We start from the raw sequence: 19194 nt of genomic DNA, 5'->3' as shown, positions 1-19194 counted from the left end.
ATGTATTTTTCTATGCTGCTTGTACTGAAAAGGGGTATCGATGTTCTTGCCCTAATTTATATAATTTCTTTGCCTTTGCTAATGTTGTTTACTTTGAGTTTGTACCATATTAGTCCAATTCCCCAAGTTTGACCTTAGAATGTGCTTTTCTCTACATAACCTTTTGGACTATAGTCTATTGTTTCATCCCTGCCCTCCTCCTACGTCATCATCGCAGTCTAATCCATCTAGTAAATTGGATTATCCTTTTCTATAGGTACAGACGAGAGCAACTTAAGAGTATAGATTCCTTGCTAGATCCTAATGCTATGCCTTTGGTGTTCTTGTTTCATGGTCTTGCTTCCTATAATATTGACATTCCTATTGTTTTCTAAAAAGGTTAACACTTGTGTCCAACATCCAATCTCTAGTTTTGTCTATTATGATTTCTTGTCATCCTCAAACTACTGTTTTAATACAACTTTAGTCAATTGACCAAATATATCTTTTGCAACAATAGTTTTGAGAAATTTTTTTATTCTCCAAGAACAAGTTTCTAGGATGCCATCATTGGTTTCTCCGAGAGGTGTCTTGTATCAAAAGCAGGTTCACATTTATGTTCAAGGATATACAAATGCGAATTGGGTTGAGTCACCTTTGGTTAGCAGATCCAGAGTCTTTGTATCATGGAAGATTAGGAAAGAAATTGGGGTGGTGGAGATGAGTGCTGAGTCAAATTATAGGCCATGGTCCACATTAGGGGTGTAATTGATTCAGTGCGGTTCGGTTATGGGCAAAATCGAAAACAGAACAAAAAATTTCGGTTTTGAAATTCTAGAACCGAAACCGAAAACGAACGGAATGTTTCATCCCATGGAGAACCGAACATTCATTGTTCAGTTATGGTTTTTTCGGTTTTTATCCGATTTTCAAAATATTTAACATTTAATTTTCATAAAAGTTGTTGTGAGGGGTGTACACGGTTTTCTTTTGGTTCGATTTTGGGTAAAACCGAACACCAAACCAAAGCACATTGGTTCTTATAACTAAAAACCGTTACCGAACCGGGAATAGACGGTTTGGTTTAAAAAAAAAAATTTGTTTTCGGTTTCTAACCGAATTAAACCTCAGCCCAATACAAAGCCCAAAACAATAATAGGGCCTTAATTTAAAGGGGTTTTATGAAGGGCCCTGAGAGCCAAATATGGGCTAAGTGCAATAAAGCAAGCCCTTGGCCCATCAGCTAGCAACTGGGAGTTGGAAAGGAAGAGAAGGGGGAACCTATATTTATAGGTAGGGGAGACACTTCGAATCTCTACCGCCATCCAATATGGGACAAGAATAGGTGGGGAGGGAGAGCATTGAGAGTTTACCCCCATCCAATGTGGGACATGAATACGTGGGGAGGCTGAGAGCATTGAAAGTTTTTACTCGCTTGCTGTCCCACATTGAAAATTTGTGAGGGAGGGGAGTCTCTCCAAGTTTATAAAAGCAAACTATTTATCTCTCTTTTTTGTTTCAGATTTATATTTTGATAATTAAAATTAAATTAAAAAATTAAGAATTTGAAGATGTTTATTTTATTCAAAATTGAATTTATTGGAAAATTATTAGTCGAAGAATTTATTAATATATATATATATAAAAGATATTTTGGTTTTTCGGTTCGGTTTTGGGTTGGAAACCGAAACCGAACCGAGAACTGAAATTTTCTATTTTCAAGAAGCGAAACCGAAACTGAAACCGAAAACCGAAAACCGAAAGACTGAACAGGAACTTATTTCCGTTCGTTTTTGGGTCGATTTTCGGTAAATTTTGTACACTGCTAGTCCACATTATGTGTGAACTTTTTTTCTGAAAAACATGTTTGAAGAACTTGATTTTACGCATTCTCGTCTATGGAATTGATGTGTGATAATCAAGCTGCTATTTATTTTGCGTCCAACCTAGTCTTCCATGAGTGGATGAAACACATCAAGGTTTATTGTGACTTTGTTTTGGAGAAACTTGTGCAAATGCTCATTACAACCACTCATGGAAATCTAAATTCCACCTCTCTAATTTATTCACTAAAGTCCTGGAACCTGCTGGTATTAAATCCATTTGTAACAAGCTAGGAATATACGATATCTATGCTCCAACTTGAGAGTAAGTTTTACTTGTTGCTTTAGTTATTTTGCACTTTTGATGTGTGTTCTTGTTGTGTTAGTAAGCATGAGTTAGTAAGGGTATGATGGTCATTGTAAAGTACATTGCACACAGTATAAATAGTGAGGGAGGCCTTTCTATGTTCACAATGGCTTTCTTGCAAACTAGGATCTTCTCATGCACGACTTAGGTTCTTTTTATGATTTTTATAGATCAGGTAGAGTCATGGGCAGCTTAACTCAACCGTTGCGGTCCTAATCCTTAAGAAATTAATGGGAAGTTTATACAAAATCTTATCCAGTGCTGACTTGGAGAGTTGAGTAAGCGATACTGAAGTTTTTTGCAAGCTAACAAAATGCTTTTGTAACAATTAGAGAGATTATGTATGCAGCCCTTACTGCCTCCAAATTTGTGGATTTGCAGTCGAAGTCAGGGAAAAGAGGGGTGGTTTGCAAACTAGATTTGGAAAAAGCCTTTGACCATTTGAGTTGGGTATCTCTTTTCTTCATTCTTAAAAGAATACCTTTTGGGGATCTTTTGTGCAAATGGATCCATCAGTGTATCAGCACACTATCATTTTCTGTGCTCAGTAACAGCTTTCCTTCAGATTAGCTCCATTCCTTTGGAGGGTTGAGGCAGGGCAATCCCATCTTTTCCTTGTTGTTTACCATGAGGATGGAAGTCTTGAGGTTCCTACTACAAAACCCACTGAAAGAGGTTTTTTAAGGTCATAATATTGGCATAAATAGTAGGCAAATGGAAGTCTCACACTTCCTTTTTGCTGATGACACTATTCTTTTGTGAATCGGAATCACTGCAAATCCTTTAAGGTGCATTCTTCTTTTCTTTGAAGTAGTCTCAACTCTCAAGGCTGAAAATCAACTTGGGAAAAAAGTGAAATTAATCCCATGTGGGGGGATGTTACTGATGGGGCTTTTCTTCCAGGAATTTTGGGCTGCAAGTTGGGTTCTTCCCTTTTACCTCTCTAGGTCTCCCTCGTGGAGCTAAATTTAACCACAATTGAGTCTGGGATCCCACTATCAAGAGGTTTGAGGAAAAAACTTGCTTGATGGAAAATGAATTGCCTATCAAAAGAAGAAAGCATTACCCCCATCAAAAGCACCCTCTGAAATTTCCTGGTCTGTTATATCATATATGTTCCTCTTCCTTATTCCTTGCTCGGTTGCCAAAATGTTGGAGGAGATTCGAAAAGGATCCCCATGGAGAAAAACATGGGTAAGGAATTTAATATCATCAAATTGGGAATTGTCAAGCAACCTATTCAAAATGGTGGTTTGGGTCTCAGATTCCTCTCTACTTTCAAGAAAGCTCTCTTTGGTAAACGGCTATGGTGGTTCATGAGTGGACACATGATTTATTTTGGAGAAAAAGATCATTGTGTGGAAATATGACCTAGAAACAAATGGATGGACTTCTAAAGAAAGCTAGATATCTCTATGGAAGTATGGGATCCAATTATCGAGATGCTTGAGAAAAAGGCTCACTAGATGGAAAAAGAATTACAATTACTTGTCGAAAGGAGGAAGACTCACCGTCATCAAAATTTGCCTCTCAAATCTCTTGGTTGTCTCTAATTCCTTGTTCGATTACCAAAAGGTTGGAGGACATTTGAAAAGGATTCCTGTGGGGAAACATGGGAAAGGAAAATAAATATCATCTTGTCAAATTGCTCAGTGTCAAGCAACCCATTCAAAATGGTGGTTTGGGTCTCAAGCCCCTCTCTTGCTTTCAAGAAAGCCCTCCTGTCTGTATATGACTAGGGAAGTTCATGAATGAGCAAGATCTATTATGGAGAAAGATCATTGCTTTGAAATATTGTCTAGAATACAATGGATGGTCTTCTAAGGAAACTAGAGAACCCTATGGTCTGGGAGTTGAAGATGTATGCAGAAAGGCTGGGACGACTTTTTCGTTTTATTAACTTCGATTTGGGGAATGGGAAAGTATTTACTTCTGGCAGGACACTTGGTGTGATCCATCTCCTCATCAAAAAAATTCAAAATATTTTAAGCTTGGCCTGTGGGGAAGATGCTCTGATTAGCTGTCACCTTCAGAGTACAAGCAATAGGATAATCTGGGACATTCCCTTGGTGAGGCATGCTCACGATTGGGAGATTGATAATTTTGTGGAATTTTTTGGCAGACCGTATAAGGTTCCTTTTAATAACACCCCCAATGAACCAAAGTGGATCCTGGACAAGACTGGCAGCTTTACAGTCATCTGTTTCTAGTGGAAACTTCTCTCCTGCAGTAACCAGAAGTAAGTTCCTCTGGAAACCTTTTTGGAAGTCAAACCTTCCACCCCCCCTCCACACCCACACACACAGAGGTTGCTTTTTTATTTTGTATTGTTATTATTTTTATTTTGTGTGTCAGAGGCAACTATTGGGAAGATTTTCATTATTAACAACTTGCAGAAAAGGGTTCTCCTTCTAGTTACCAGTTGTCTTTTATGTAAGTCGGATGCTGAATCTATTGAACATATCCTCCTGCACTGTTTTGGACCAGAAACCCTCTTGGTCTAGCTACTGATCTGATCAGGCAGCCGTAACTGAGAACGAAATGTGGGTCTGGAGAGATATTTGCTCAAGGAAAGCCTTGAATCCAGTCCCTCTTTCCGTTTTTTGGATTGTGTGGAAGGAAAGGAATTGAAGAGCCTTTGAAGGATCAACCACATTGCACATTATTATCAAAGATGGAGGGACTTCCATACTGACTGGTTGGTATAATTGTTTGAACATGACTGACACTTACTCAATTATAGACTTTTTGGACAACCAGTATCATGGGAAATCCTTTTCTTCTTAAACTTTTTGGTACATTAGTGGGACTGCTTTGTTTCCCCTTATTGAATTCTCTCCTTGTTGGTCAAAGAAAAAAAGAAACTGTACATCATGGATCTGCTGTGAGTCCTTATCTTTTTGTTTTCTTCTTCCTTTTTTAATAAGTTATGGATGAAGTTGCCAGGCATATCTCAGGGGAGGTTCCATGGTGTATGGTGTTTGATATTGTCTTAATAGATGAAACTCAAGGTAGATTAGAACCCAATTTGGAAATATGGAGGAAAACTTCAGAATCTAGGTCTCAGGATAAGAAATTCCTCCTATTAGTCGATTTGGTGCCTTGGATTATTATGCAAGCTAAAAGAAATTGAAGAACATGTGATACATAAAATAGGTTCAGGTAAAGTGCGAAAGTGCATTGATCATATTGTGTGATTGTTGATTATCTTTAAAATTAAAAGGAAAATTCTGGCAGTGATGAAACCAATTATGATATATGGATTAGAATGTTGTGCAACTAAGTGACATATCCATAAAATAAATATAGTTGACATGAGAATGTTATGATGGGTAGCTGTTGCCAACACATGCAGGCTCATGAGATCCAATGCCTCAACTTGTAGTGAAATAAAAGAGCAGAAATTATAATACTGTTTAACTATCTCTTTAAGCTCAAGAGCTGCTGCTAACCTCTTATGTAACCTAATTAGGTTACCTAATTAATTACGATTTATGGAACCTTGAGGTGAACCCAAGTCATGTAAATAGTAGGGTTTGGTCTATGACAGTTAGATATTGGAAGGTACTGTCTCCTATCATCTCCATTCATAAATGGCACCACAAAGCATGGAAAATTATGATGGAATCAATGGTCACTGTTTTTAATTTGACCTTTCCATTTATTATTGAATCCCCTCAAGAACCCTAGTTAGGCAACTCGAATCATTTTACCTCCAGAAAGCTTAGGAGAGCACCAGTGTGCTGCTTTAGGGAATTGGTCATCGGATTGCTTCAAATCATTCTTTGTTGAAAGAATCACATTGAGCAAGGAAATTGAATTTGAAATAAAGAAAGATCAAAATGCTATCCTAAGTAGGAAGAACGGTCAATCTTTAACTTTTAACCTTTTCCTTTTATCACTAAATCCCATGAAGACTCTCCTAGTTAAGCAATGTGGTCCATCTCACCTCAGGAAACCCTAGGAGAGCACTAGTACACTTTTTTTTTGGAAATCTGTTGTTACTCATTAGATTAAGTCAAAGTATTGTTCATTACACCAAATATCAGATTCAAGATGGAAAATGCAATAATAAATTAATAAAATAGCAGTTAGGTCAAGATGCTAATGCTATCTTAGACAAGAGGCTATCAAATAATCATTCAGCCTTTCTCTTTTTAACAATTGTTAACTTCAACAAGTTAACATTTGAGAAAACCTAAATCTTAGATATTGTGGAATTAAATAACTCAAGACAAATAAGGTTAAACCCAAATGCAAAAAATAAATATAAAGCGCAAAAAATTTCAATTTTTAAAATTTTTGAAATTTTTAGAAATTTTAAATATAAAGTGCAATAAATAAATAAATAAATCATTGCATAGTCACCCAAATGCAAGATAAAGCCTAGAACTCCTAGAAATCAACCTTTTATTTTTTATAATTTTCGCATCTTTTTATTTTTGAACGTTTCAGAATTTTTGTAATTTTCTAATAATGGAAATAAGTAAATTGCAAATAGTGTAGTAGTAGTATTAGAAATATTTATAATAACCTTGCAACTACAAAAAAATTATATTTTCTTGTCTTTTCTATTTTTCAACAAATTTTTATTTTCTGATATTTTAACTAGGAAAAAAACTTACAGTAAAACACTAATAATGATGATGATGATGATGATAAGCTAAAAAATATACCATAAGATCCTTTTTCCTTTTTTTATTTTCTGCTTTTTTTTTTTATCACTTTGTTTATATTTTTCTTCTGTTTTTATAATAATAAAAAATTCTGAAGTACATTGCTAAAGCAACTAAGTAAGTAACTAACTATATATATTGGAAAAAAAGAATTTTTTAAGAAGTACAAGGAGCATAAGAAATTTTTACTTAAAAGATACAAGTAAAAAAGAAAAATAACAAAATAAATCAAAACAGCACGGCCGACCAATCTGTAGATCAAAAAACGAAACCCCTTGAAAACATCCAAGTGCAAAAACCCATAAGAAAACCTGATATTAATTGTATAAAATAGCTAACTATAATAATACTAATAGTAATAATTTGCTTTAAATAAACTCCCAAAGAGATTGTTTTACTATTTTTTTTTCCCCAACTTTTTCATTGAATCAAAAAAGGGCTGCCATGAAAAAATGTCAAAAAATTAATAAAACAAGATAAAAATTCAATTACCTCCGTGGTCCCATTTGTTCTATCTTGAGTTATTGCAACAACCATTTTTATTAGGTTGTAAAATTAGACCAAAATTCACCTTCTGAGACAAATGAAGGTAGGCTAGTCGCTTAAGATAGGGAATTCAGACTCCAGAGTCAACCTAGGCAAAACTATGTGCTCACAAGTGTGATAAATCTAAAAGATAAATTAAAGGAGTGAACACATTTGGGCTATGTTTGGCATGGCACAAGATAAGGGAAGGGCGACTAGATGGTTGGATAAATAATGCTCTGGTGACAAAGAGTGATATATATGATGTTCGAGACTGCAAGAGGGAGATGGGTAGACCTAAAATAATGTGGACCGAAGCAGTAAATAAGGATATGGCAGCACTTTAATGTTTTAAGGAAATGTGGGATGGTAGAGAAAGATTCATATTGCCAAGTAGTTATGCATGCTATAAATTTTATTTATTTATTTGTTTAATCATTTACTTGTGTAGTTATGGGTGGCAAAACGTGTCGAAACCCAACGGGTGACCCGTGACCCGCCTGTTTAAATTGGGTTTGGGTTTAATCCAAGCTGATCCATTTATAAATAGGTCAACTTGAACCTAACCCGTTTATCAAACGGGTTAGGCGGGTTAGGGTCAAGTCACCCGTCGGGTGACCTATTTATCTGCCTTTTATAAGGGAAAACATTTTAACCCTAATTTCTAATTGGCCTCCGCATCTGTATCTTTTTGATTTCAATCTTCAGAGGGAGAAGCCGTGTGACCGTGCCTGTGGATGACTTACTTGCCGCCGTTGCTTGTCTGTCTCTGGCGGTCAAGGTGGAGGAGACCCAAGTGCCCCTCCTATGGAAGATAATGATTTTGGTGCTTTCAATAGAGGATTCTTGTGAAGGTGGAGCAAATATGATTCTTGTCTCACTCCCTCACGATTGAGGATTCTCACCCAAGCTATAGGCACGCAACACACAGTAGATGAGTCATGTCCCAGTTTTCGATTTCAGTCTGTTAGGCTGACTGCCCCTTTTCACTAGAGAAATAGATCTGCTACTCTAGCTTTCGATTTCAGTCTTCAGAGGGAGAAGTTGTGCCTGTGGATGACCTAGCTCGCCAGTCGCCGCCGTTGCTTGTTTGTCTCTGGCGGCCAAGGTGGAGGACTAGAGGAGACCCAAGTGCCCATTGTTTTGATGTTTCGATGGAAGATTTTCCTATATATTTTCATTGTTTTGCTTATTATACTATTTCCCCAAATCTTAACAATTATTCTCTGATTTAGTTTAATTGATATTGTTGTGTTCACATTAGCCCATGGGATTTTTTTTTAAAATGTCATTTTATATGAAGTATTTAAAATATTTTAAAATAAATAAATTATTTTTTTTAAACGGGTGACCCGTTTATTAAACGGGCGGGTTTGGGTTTACATAGTAGTCACCCGTTAATAAATGGGTCAATTCGAACCTATTTATGACCCTGCCGAACCCGGCCCGTTAACCCGTTTCGCCACCCCTATCTGCAGTTGAGCTTAAACTGAAGACCGCCCCATAATGTTTCAGAAAATTTTCTATTAGTTATTAATATAAAACATTTTTTATTATTTTTTGTCACCTTTATGGGATGTTGGGTTTAAGCTTTGAAGCTTTTCCAAACTATTCGATGCTTGAAGAACTCAAAATAATGCAAGGATATTAAGAAGCTATCGTAATATTACATTTTAATTTAACACCTATTTTGGAAGAAATTAGGCTTTATTTCTAAGGGATGAAGTGCAAAATTACTTGGCCTTATTTTCTTTTAGTAAAATAGAGCATGGTTGTGATTAACCCAAAGTGTAGAGCAAGTTGACTCGGGATTAACCATCTCTTTGCTTGTTTGTTTGCTTTTCTTTTATTTTTTTAAATAGCAATTTAAGAATTGAATTTTCTTCCTCCAAATGGAGATCTTTCCTTGTTTAATTGCTGGTCTTATGCAGATTTATGCTCTGAAAACTCTTGTCAAGAGTTTTTTGCCATATCAAGGAACTCCTGATAGGTGTCAAGTTATGGTATTGCTGGAAATTTTGTCAAATATGCTGAAAAAGGGTGATGTTTTTGATGGTACCATCTCATGGTATGTTTATTTTTTTGTGAAGTTTCTGTACAAGTTTAATTGATTTATCTCTTGTTAGAAAATTACTTTTTAAGATCTTTTATGTCACCCATTAATATGAGGCACTTGCATTGTTCAAACCAAATGGCATCGCTTTGTGATAGAAAATGTCTTTTAGTGCTTGAAAAACTGTCAATTTTGCTTCTTTTAACGCCATGTAATTTTGGTGATACCCACTAATCATGTCAGTGAAATGCAAGGCTACATAATCTGTGGTTGCATCTATCATGATTTCAATTATAGGAAGTGGGAAATCATATTTGGGGCAAGTGTTTTTCAAGGCTGCCATGGTCCATGCACATACAAAGTTGATCATTCTTTTTTCGTACAGTACTATATTAGCAATCCATTTTGGGTGCTTGACCTAATTGATAGAACAGCCTCAAACAGGGAGTTGTGTGTGTGTGTGTGTGTGTTTAAAATACAAATTTATTAGGATGACTTTTTACAAGTTTAAAAACGGAGAATGAAAAATCTTTTAAAATATCATGCCCAAGATTGCATTACCTTTTTATTTACTTAAAATGAATTCTGAGGCATTGGCATTTGACTAAATGCATAATAATGTGCTTTTTATTATCATGTTAATGATTTACTCTTCTATCGTTTTATAATCTGGTGAAATGACGACATTATGAGTTTTGTACAGTGCTGGGCTATTTATTTTCACTGTTCCTCTAATTTTATTGTAAATCAGTAATTGTTGTTTCTACTGTTTTTCGTCAGTTTTGTTGTTTGCTTGCCCTTAGTGAAGGTGGCCCCAGCTTTCCGTGAAGACTTTTAAGTCTGCTAAAGTTTTATTAATCATCAGCTTAGTTCTCCAATTCATATTTCTTAATTTGTCCTTAGTGAAGCAGGCTTACCAAGTTAAGGCAATAAAATTCTGTAAACTGAATCATGGAAATAAGAAGACAGTTGGCAGAAGTAAAAATTTGAAAAGATAGAGAATGAAGCTGGAAGACTAGAAACAAGGCTAAACCAGGGTTAATGTATTGTTAAAGAAAAAGGTAAAACATAAATAATAGAGACATGCTTTTTCAATAGGTTCAAGACTGTATAAGTTGAAGTGAATGAGTAATTGCTTAAAAGTTCATGCAATTTGTTTATAATGTTCAATGTATCCCACATTTGGCCCTTGCAGACCTGGCCTGTGGTAAGCCCCAGGCCTCCTAGTCTCAACTGGTTAAATGGCTTGTTGGAGCTAAGCTTGAAATATTTAAATGTCTTGTCGGGCCTGAGCTTGAACCACTGAATTATATTTTTCTTTCGGCTCTCCCCTTCAAATTACTTCCATTGATGACAATTTTATGGCTGAAAAGTGTTCGTCTTTAAAATTCATCTGAAGTACATGGAGAGAAGGAAGACATGAATAACTACTGTCTAAACACGCTTATTTGTATGCCCCTGGTTGCTTGTTTTCTGTAAGAAAGAAAATAGATAAAATAAAAGAAAATTCAAATTTGTAAAGCAGTGCAACTTCTATATATGCATTATATATTATAATTGCTCAACTTGCTGTGTAAACATCATTCCTTCCATTTTATATGGTTCTCTTTGATTTTTATGTTTCCAATAATGGTAAAGCTCCTAGTTATGAAAAATTATGTATTTATGTCTTGGACATTCTGTAACACAGTGAAACTGACGAGGCTAACATCAAATTAGCTGCTGCAAAGTCTGTCCTCCGGCTGTCTAGAAGATGGGATTTTCACATTAGTCCCAAAATCTTTCACTCTACTGTTCTGATGGCTAAGGTATGCAGGGTGAATTTTGCCTGAGCAAGAAGTCAATAGACTGATAGTCGTAAATTAGTTTTAAGAAGATTTTTTTTTTCTCTTTTTGACTTTTTTGAGGCAGTCTTTTGAAACGCCTCAATGCTATCTGTAAGGCTTAAGCAACTGAAGGCACCCACTTAAGTGCTATCAAGGGGCATATTCCTCAAACCTTGTAACTTGCCTCTTCTTAGAGGTGCATGTGTGCTGCATTGCTCTAATTTATTTTTGTAATAAAATATTTCCATTTCTATTGAAAAAATCAATAAATGATTAAAAAGATGATTCCAATATCCGAAAGCATTATCCAACACTTTTTTTAAGAAAAAAGTTAGAATGAAAATATATGCTGTGGACTTTTGCTGAATTTTTCAGCAGTTGAAGTATCTGACACTTTTTATTACAAGTGGAAAGTTTTTAGCAAGGAAAATATATTAGAATTAGGTTACGTCTCTCTCTCTCTCTCGCAAAATACTGTGCAGTTCTCGTATTAATTGGGGCCAGCCTTTGCACTTTGATGCTAAACTGGCAGAGTGACTTCTTCCAATGAGGAATGCAGTGTGATAGCTTTCTGATCTAAGGATTTGATACCTACAGGTCTACCACATTTGGAGAGTCTTTGCACTCATCAATTGAGTGTCTATCATCTAATTTGGCAAGAATTCATTCCTACATAATCTAAAATAGATCCAATGATAACCAAGACCTGCACAGTTCAAAAGCAAGAAAACTAGTTGTTAAAGCTTTATGTACTTGTAGAGCTTGAAATTTTATCATCTAGGCAGTAGGCATGGATCAGCTCATTACACCCCGTTAAATTAAATTTTGTAAAAGTGTGAAAATATTTTAAACAAATCAAGGCAAGTTTCACATTAAGGCTGGTAATCAGTTGCCAATCACTAGGTGCTCTGTTTCTGGGATAAATATGCTTAAGGTGCCAAGTTCTTATAGAGTCCATACACACAAAAGAAAGAAAAAAAAAATCTTACGAAATTCAATTGGTGAAAAATAAAAAAATCTTACGAAATTCAATTGGTGAAAAATGGGTGACAGTAGAAGTCGGAGAGTTAACAGAGGAGGAAGTGTTAGAATGTGCATGGGAGTCAGGATCAGTATGAGAAAGACACCAGGACATGACAATCCTAAATGAACAGGGCATCACATGAAAGGGCTACATTAGTGAATAAAACTATGTTCTACATGTATAACTGCATTGTTTTTGGTGAGTATATTGGTAAAATACCCATGCACACGGGTTCTGCCCATAGAAAATTTCAATTTTTTGCTGATTAATTGTTCAGATAGCCAAGTTTACTGAAATTTTCAAACAGGCTATGTGTAAAAGAAATTCATCCAAAATTTTAAGTATGTCTAATAGCGTTAGGGAAGCATTGGGGAAGTGTTTAGTGCAAGGTCTTAAATTTTGTTTTTGACTAAAATTTTGAAGCTTCAAAAGTGAGGAAATTGTGATGGTAATTTTGATTTTGATTTTAAAATGATGGAAATTAGGAGTAAAACATGGAATTATTTTTTTGGAACTTTAGAAATGGTTAATAGACATAATTGCAAGTTTTAGAACCAATATATTATAAATTAAATACATCAGGGAAAGCAGAAATTTCAACAGAAATTTCAGTAATTTCATGAAAATTTAAAGCCATGGTCTAGAGGACATCAACCAGACATCCAAAGTGTGTTTGAAAAGTGTTAGTGCATACACAACATGACTGGATAGTAGTGGACATGTTACAATGTTCAGAAGAAAGTAAACTGATAAAGGTGTAGGGCATTTTGCCCTTCTCCAATTCTCTTGATTGAAAGCAGAGTATAAGGGCTATGTTACAGCAGATTATCCACCTCAAAGAAAAATAGCCTTGACCACTGGACTGCTTAATTCTGATGTGTTCTTTCATTTTTTTGTGTGTGCTAAGCTAAAATTTATCCCAAAACCTGAAGCTTTTAGGGATTGGACCAACAATGCATAGTTCTGTTGGATAAATTATGTATGCTAAGCTGCACTTTACCCCAAAAACCTGAGCTCTTACATCACAGTTGGTTTGTGAATGGAATGCAGTGGGGAAGCAATGGAATGGCAATTTGAATGGATAAAATAAGGAAATCTCAATGCTATTCTCCCCGATTCCATTCCATTCTTATTTAACAAAGGTGGAATTAGGGATCTGACCAACAATGCATAGTTATGTTGTATAAGTTATCTCAGTTATCTTCGGACACATAAATTTTTTTTCTTTGCTGTTTCACTTTAATGCTATAGTTTCTTATACTTTTTGAGTTTATGATTGATATTTGACACATCTGAACCTGAAACCTGTCTTTGTTAGCATTCAGTGATTCTGCTTAATTTCGTCCTCAGCAACTATATTGAAATTTTTTAAATCTATTGCTATTTTATATCTGGTGAACCTATCACTTGGTACTTTTATTTGAAGGAAAATCATGCTTTGACAAATCAATATCTTTTCTTGCTAGCCGTACTTCAAGCATGACTTCTATGATTTAAACTTTCTAAATAGTGTTCCTTAGATTTTTAAATTTTGTCATTGTCCAGTACTCCATGCCCTTCGTAAGGAGATTGTTTCTGGATAAAACACACAAGCTATTGAGAGAGCGCGCAATGCCTAGTAAATATGCATGTGCTTTTGCATTGGCTGCCTCAGATTCCCTCAAAGATCTGCAAAATGATGTTGGTTACTATCTTCTGGTTATGCATTTATCATTTTTAATATCATTTTTGCCTTGCTGTATGTTGCTATATAACATTGTTTGTTGTAGTCACTGAAATATATGGCAGAATTCATAAGGGAACGTGGTAAAGAAGCCCGAATCCACCATTCCTCTGGGAAGCAAGGTGAACCAATTACTGATTACCCAGCATACATTGTGGTGTACTTGATCCACGTTCTTGCTCATGATAAAGGCTTCCCAGCTGAAAATTGCATGGATGAAGAAATCTATGCTCAGTTTTGCAGGTAGATTTGATTCTGAGGCTCATGTTTATTGTTGCATGGAATCCTGGAAACTATATTTGGATATTTATGTCAATTTATCATAACAGAGTGTGAATTTTGTTCTCTTTGTTTGCAGTCCACTGTTTTTTGCTTTATGGGCCCTAGTCAATTCTAGTTCTGTTGATGGTGATGTGGATCTGGTTAAAGACAACGCCTCGCATTTACTTATTATTTTCCGTGCCATAAAACGGGCTGAGGATGCTGTTAATTCTCTTAGCACAACCGTACGTATCGTCTTTCATGAAGTAGTTTTTCCTCTCTCTCTCCTATTCTTTATATTACGCTAAACTTGCTAATACTACAGTGGGACTTTTTTTTCTTTTTTTGTGTGTGGCAGAAGCTGCACGTTTTAGCAGATATAGGAATTGCCATCGTACATAGTTTAAATCATTATGGAATTCCATCATCACATGCCCCTGGGGTGATTTTGCTCCCTTCATCGTTGTATAGAAATGATCTTTCCAAAACAAGTGGGGAGGCAAGTTTTCAAACAGATGTTGTGCGTTAGTGCATGTAAACATCAAGTCATGCTTTTATTTTTTCACTTGCAGGATAGTTCAAGATGCTCTACTCAATCTGCTACTGATGAAAGCTTTGTTAAGGGGGTTGTTAATATTCTTGAACTTCGGCTGTCTCAGGTATGCTACCAGAATCTGCATTCTACTGATTTAGAGATGCATTTTATACGATTAGTTTACTGATGGTCAAAATGTTCATATTTCAGCCTACGAGTACCATTGTTAAACGTGGCCGAAATTGTCAAGGGGATAGTTTGCAGGTAGATGTGGCATCCTATAGAACACTGAACTCATCATTGTGCAAGAAGATCAATTTGTCAATGAATGAAACACAGGAAGAAGGCAAGAATGAGTTTGCTCGTGGAACTGCTTCCCATAATTCTATGCAGCAGGGAATCAGCACAAAAGGAAGACGAAAGAAGGTTCCTTTTCCTTCTGCTCCTGGATCAATTGGTTTGCATAACAGCAGTTCTATGCTTTTTGAGCGCAGAAATGGTACATCTGTAAATTCTGAGTTGGTGCTGGAGAAAGAACAACTTCAGTCTTCTTGTGATTCTGTGACTACAATGCCTTCTCTGATGGAGTCACAAGTCTTGTCTCAGAAATTTGATTTAACTTCTTCTTCTTCATTGAAAGAAAACAGCGGTCCTAGGAAATGTAGCAAGAATACAAACGATCATTCCAAATGTGGTGGAGCTGAGTGTAAAAATTGTTGCAGGTCGAAGGTATGTGGGTGCCACTATGCAGTGGTATGGAAATGTCTAGCTTTTTTCACGTCATTCTATTAAAGAAATTTAACTTTTTAAACTGCACAGGAAACAATAGAGAAAAATGCAGCTTCAGTTGGGCAGCAGATCAAGTTATTGTCCCCTGGAGATAATAGGTGAGGCATCATGCTTGAACAAGACTAATTTTGGAATATGTGTATTGTGCTTCTGTTGACAATGTTGCGCCTTTTTTAATGTTCTTTTCTCAGTTTCTATTCTGGCGCTGAGGGGTTTGATTCTCAAAACAATACTCACAAGGTAAATTGATTCAGTTTGAGCAAGTGGATTTTTGTTATTCTGCAGCTGCTACTGAAGTTTGAATTGATAAAGATGCTGTTTTTGATTACAAACACTTCTAGTCGAGAAATCTAGCTTGTTTTCTCTCTCCTTATTGATTTTTGTTGTAAAGTAAGAGGTGGAGGAGAGAAAAAGAAAAGGAAAGAAGAGAAGAGGAGAAGAAGAGGAAAAAAGGAGGAAAAACCTGAGCTGCACTTTCCTGGAGCCTATGTACAGCTCTAGGTCAGCTCTCTTATATATTATTAATAATAATAAGGAAAAAAATACCCCCATTAACACGACCTAATTATTAAAATAACATATTATCTTCTAACACTCCCTTTCAAGCTGGAGGTGTATAAATATCACCTAACCCTAGTTTGTAACAAACATTAGACATGGTGAGCTTAAATAAAGGCTTCGTAAAAACATCGCCTAACTAAACGGCAGATTTCATAGGGGTCCTCATGACCTTCTTCAACACAGCATCTGTCACAAAATGACTGTCAACTTCTATGTGCTTTGTCTTGTCAGGATTGCTAGCAATATAAATGGCAGTTTGATTATCACAAGACACATCTATTAGCTTCTTTACCAAGAATCCCATCTCTGACATAAGTGACTTCAGCCACATAGGCTCACTCACAGTATGAGCCATAGCTCGATATTCTACTTCAACACTAGATCTTGCTGCACTAAGTAACAAGATTACCTCCCCCAAATGTGCAATATCCAGTAGTAGACCTTTGATCATCAATAGATCCAGCCCAATCTGCATTAAAGTACCCCGCAATCTCACAATTTCTATTACATTTATGTACCAAATGTTTGCCATCGCCTTTGAGATACTGCCAAATCCTACAAACAGCATTCCAATGTGGTTGTTTGTGATTTTCCACAAACTAACAATCCCCACTGCAAAAGATATGTGAGGTCTAGTGGCAATCAAGTAAATCAACTTGCCAACCAACTGCCTATACGTTTGTCTTCAAAATTTGGTCCAACGTCCCTAGACCACTTCACATTGGGATCCATTGGAGTATCAATTGGTTTACCTCCCAACAAACTAGTCTCACTTAGCAAGTCTTACATATATTTTCCTTGAGATAGATTCAACCTTTTCCTACGCCATACAATCTCAACACGAAGAATGTAACACAGAGTACTCAAATCCTCAAACCCTTGATTTGAAATTTTTCTTGAAGCCACTGCTTAACATTTGCAGTCCCACTATGGTTGTTGCCGGTGATGATGACATCACCAACATAAACTACTAGAAGTACTACACTTGTCTCAGTTTTTCGGACAAAAACTGAAGATTAGAGTAACACTGGATAAAGAAATGTAGAGACTACAACACTAAATTTGTCAGACCAGGCTTGAGGAGACTATTAAGACCATAAATGGCCTTATGCAACTTGCATACTTTACCATCGTCCCCCCCGAGCAACATATCTAGGAGGTTGCTCCATGTATACCTCCTTCAAATATCTATATGAGAAGGCATTCTTCACATCCGACTAATATGACGGTCAATCAAAATTAAATGCGAATGAGATCAATACACAAATAGAATTTATTGAGGAATAGAAGAGAAGGTATCAACATAATCAAGACCATATGTTTGGGTGTACCCTTTGGAAACCAACCGAGCCTTAAGCCATTCAATAGAGTGGTTAGGAAGGTATTTGATGGTGTAGACCCAACAATACCTAACCTACTCTTTACTAGGAGGAAGATCTACCAAGTCCCATGTCCCTTGAGTGGTCAAGGCATTCATTTCTATATTCATTGATGAGCACACATCCAGGTACCTTTCTCGTGAGCAATGGGCAAATCCAAGTCACATTGGGATGGATCTCCAAAACTAGAAGACAAAATAGTGCTGGGCAGAGGAGGCGTTTTGCATGGTGGTTGTGATCTATGCTTGCTTTCCCTCATTCATAAACCTTCAGTTGTTTCTTTTGATTAGTAACTAATGGATTTGGAAGAGGGGAAAAAGATTTCTCAAGAGGGATAAGGGTGAACACAAGAGAGGGGACCATAAATCGTTATTGGAATCAAAATAGATTCATCCAAGGAGGACCCAACACTAGAAAAATAGGGTCTCCCCTAAAAAGAAGTGACATCAGCACTAACATATTTCCTACTAGTGTGGGGATCATAACATCCATATCCTTTGAGTTCTTTAGTACCCAAAAAAAGACCATATTTAACAATACAAGTGGAGAACTTTTCTTGACCAGTATGTGGAATATGTTCAAAACTTGTGCACCCCAAAGGCATTAGGCATAATAGAGAACATTGATGCTTTTGGGTACACAGTGAAGAAGGGAATTTGTCCCCTAGAACACTTGAGGGCATCCAATTGAACAGAAAATAGGTTGTAAGGAGAGCATCGGTCCAAAAGGTTTTAGGAACATGTATATGAAGGAGAGAGAATGTGCTATGTCAAGTAAATGTCTTTTTTATTTTATTTTATTCAGCTACTCCATTTTGCTGAAGGGTGTGCATATATGATGGTTGTTGAATATATCCTTTTGCCAAGCAAAAAGATTGAAGCTCATTTTGAACAAATTCAAGTGCATTATTAGATAAAAAGTTTGAATACCGATGCCAAACTAGGTTTTTATTTCCTGGTAGGATTGAGTAAATACATTCAAAAATTCAGACCTGTGTTTTAACAAATAGATCAAGTCATACACGAAAAATCACCCACGAAGGACACAAAATATTGATGACCAATCAAATTCTGGACTCTATAAGGACCCCAAATATGGTAATGAATAAGAGAAAACAATGATTTACTATGAGATTCGACTCTAAACGGAAAAGATCTCCTAAAATGATTTCCTAATTGACACGCAGAACACTCAAAATGAGGAACAAACTTGAATCTAGGAAATGCTTTTTTTAAGTTTTTTATGGGGATAGATGACCCAAATGAGCATGTCATTGACCAAGAGAAATACCATGAGGAAGCTGTATGACAATTGGGCCACCATGATCACCATCAAAATAGAACAAGCCATTTTTCTCAAACCCTCCACCAATCCTCTTCTTCGTCTAGAGATCTTGAATAACAAAATGAGAAGGAAAGAAGGTCACAGAACAGTTATGAGACTTAGTTAATTGACTAATTGATAGCATGTTTAGGGGAAATTTAGGCAAGTGTACCACATATGAAAGAGGAATAGAAGGAATTGAGAGAATTTTTCTAGATCCAGAAACTAGTGTAACTGGACCATTAGCATGAGTAACCTTAGAGTGTAAAGTAGTGGGACTCAACCAAGGTTGTTAGAATCAGGATCCTACATAGGATTGTTTTGGGGGGGGGGGGGTCCTACAGGATTGG

At 36.2% G+C, this 19194-nt stretch overlaps 1 protein-coding gene across 3 annotated transcripts in view; it reads left to right on the top strand.

Annotated features, from left to right (window-relative positions):
* Positions 1–19194, top strand: part of LOC131162480 (sister chromatid cohesion protein PDS5 homolog B) — a 137761-nt gene that overhangs the window by 78118 nt on the left and 40449 nt on the right. For all 3 annotated transcript variants that reach the window (XR_009138830.1, XM_058119008.1, XM_058119009.1), the window contains 10 exons: positions 9302–9438; positions 11114–11231; positions 13819–13953; positions 14043–14239; positions 14355–14502; positions 14616–14756; positions 14830–14916; positions 15003–15521; positions 15612–15679; positions 15773–15821. Coding sequence is in view for 2 of the 3 variants with exons in the window: in XM_058119008.1 (XP_057974991.1) it covers positions 9302–9438; positions 11114–11231; positions 13819–13953; positions 14043–14239; positions 14355–14502; positions 14616–14756; positions 14830–14916; positions 15003–15521; positions 15612–15679; positions 15773–15821 (1599 nt within the window). In the remaining variant the exon portion in view is untranslated. The remainder of the gene's footprint in view (positions 1–9301; positions 9439–11113; positions 11232–13818; positions 13954–14042; positions 14240–14354; positions 14503–14615; positions 14757–14829; positions 14917–15002; positions 15522–15611; positions 15680–15772; positions 15822–19194) is intronic.

Source organism: Malania oleifera, chromosome 8 (assembly GCF_029873635.1).
Source record: "Malania oleifera isolate guangnan ecotype guangnan chromosome 8, ASM2987363v1, whole genome shotgun sequence".
Taxonomy (NCBI): domain Eukaryota; kingdom Viridiplantae; phylum Streptophyta; class Magnoliopsida; order Santalales; family Ximeniaceae; genus Malania; species Malania oleifera.
Note: the sequence above shows the minus strand (reverse complement) of the source record. Positions and strands in the feature narration are given on the sequence as shown.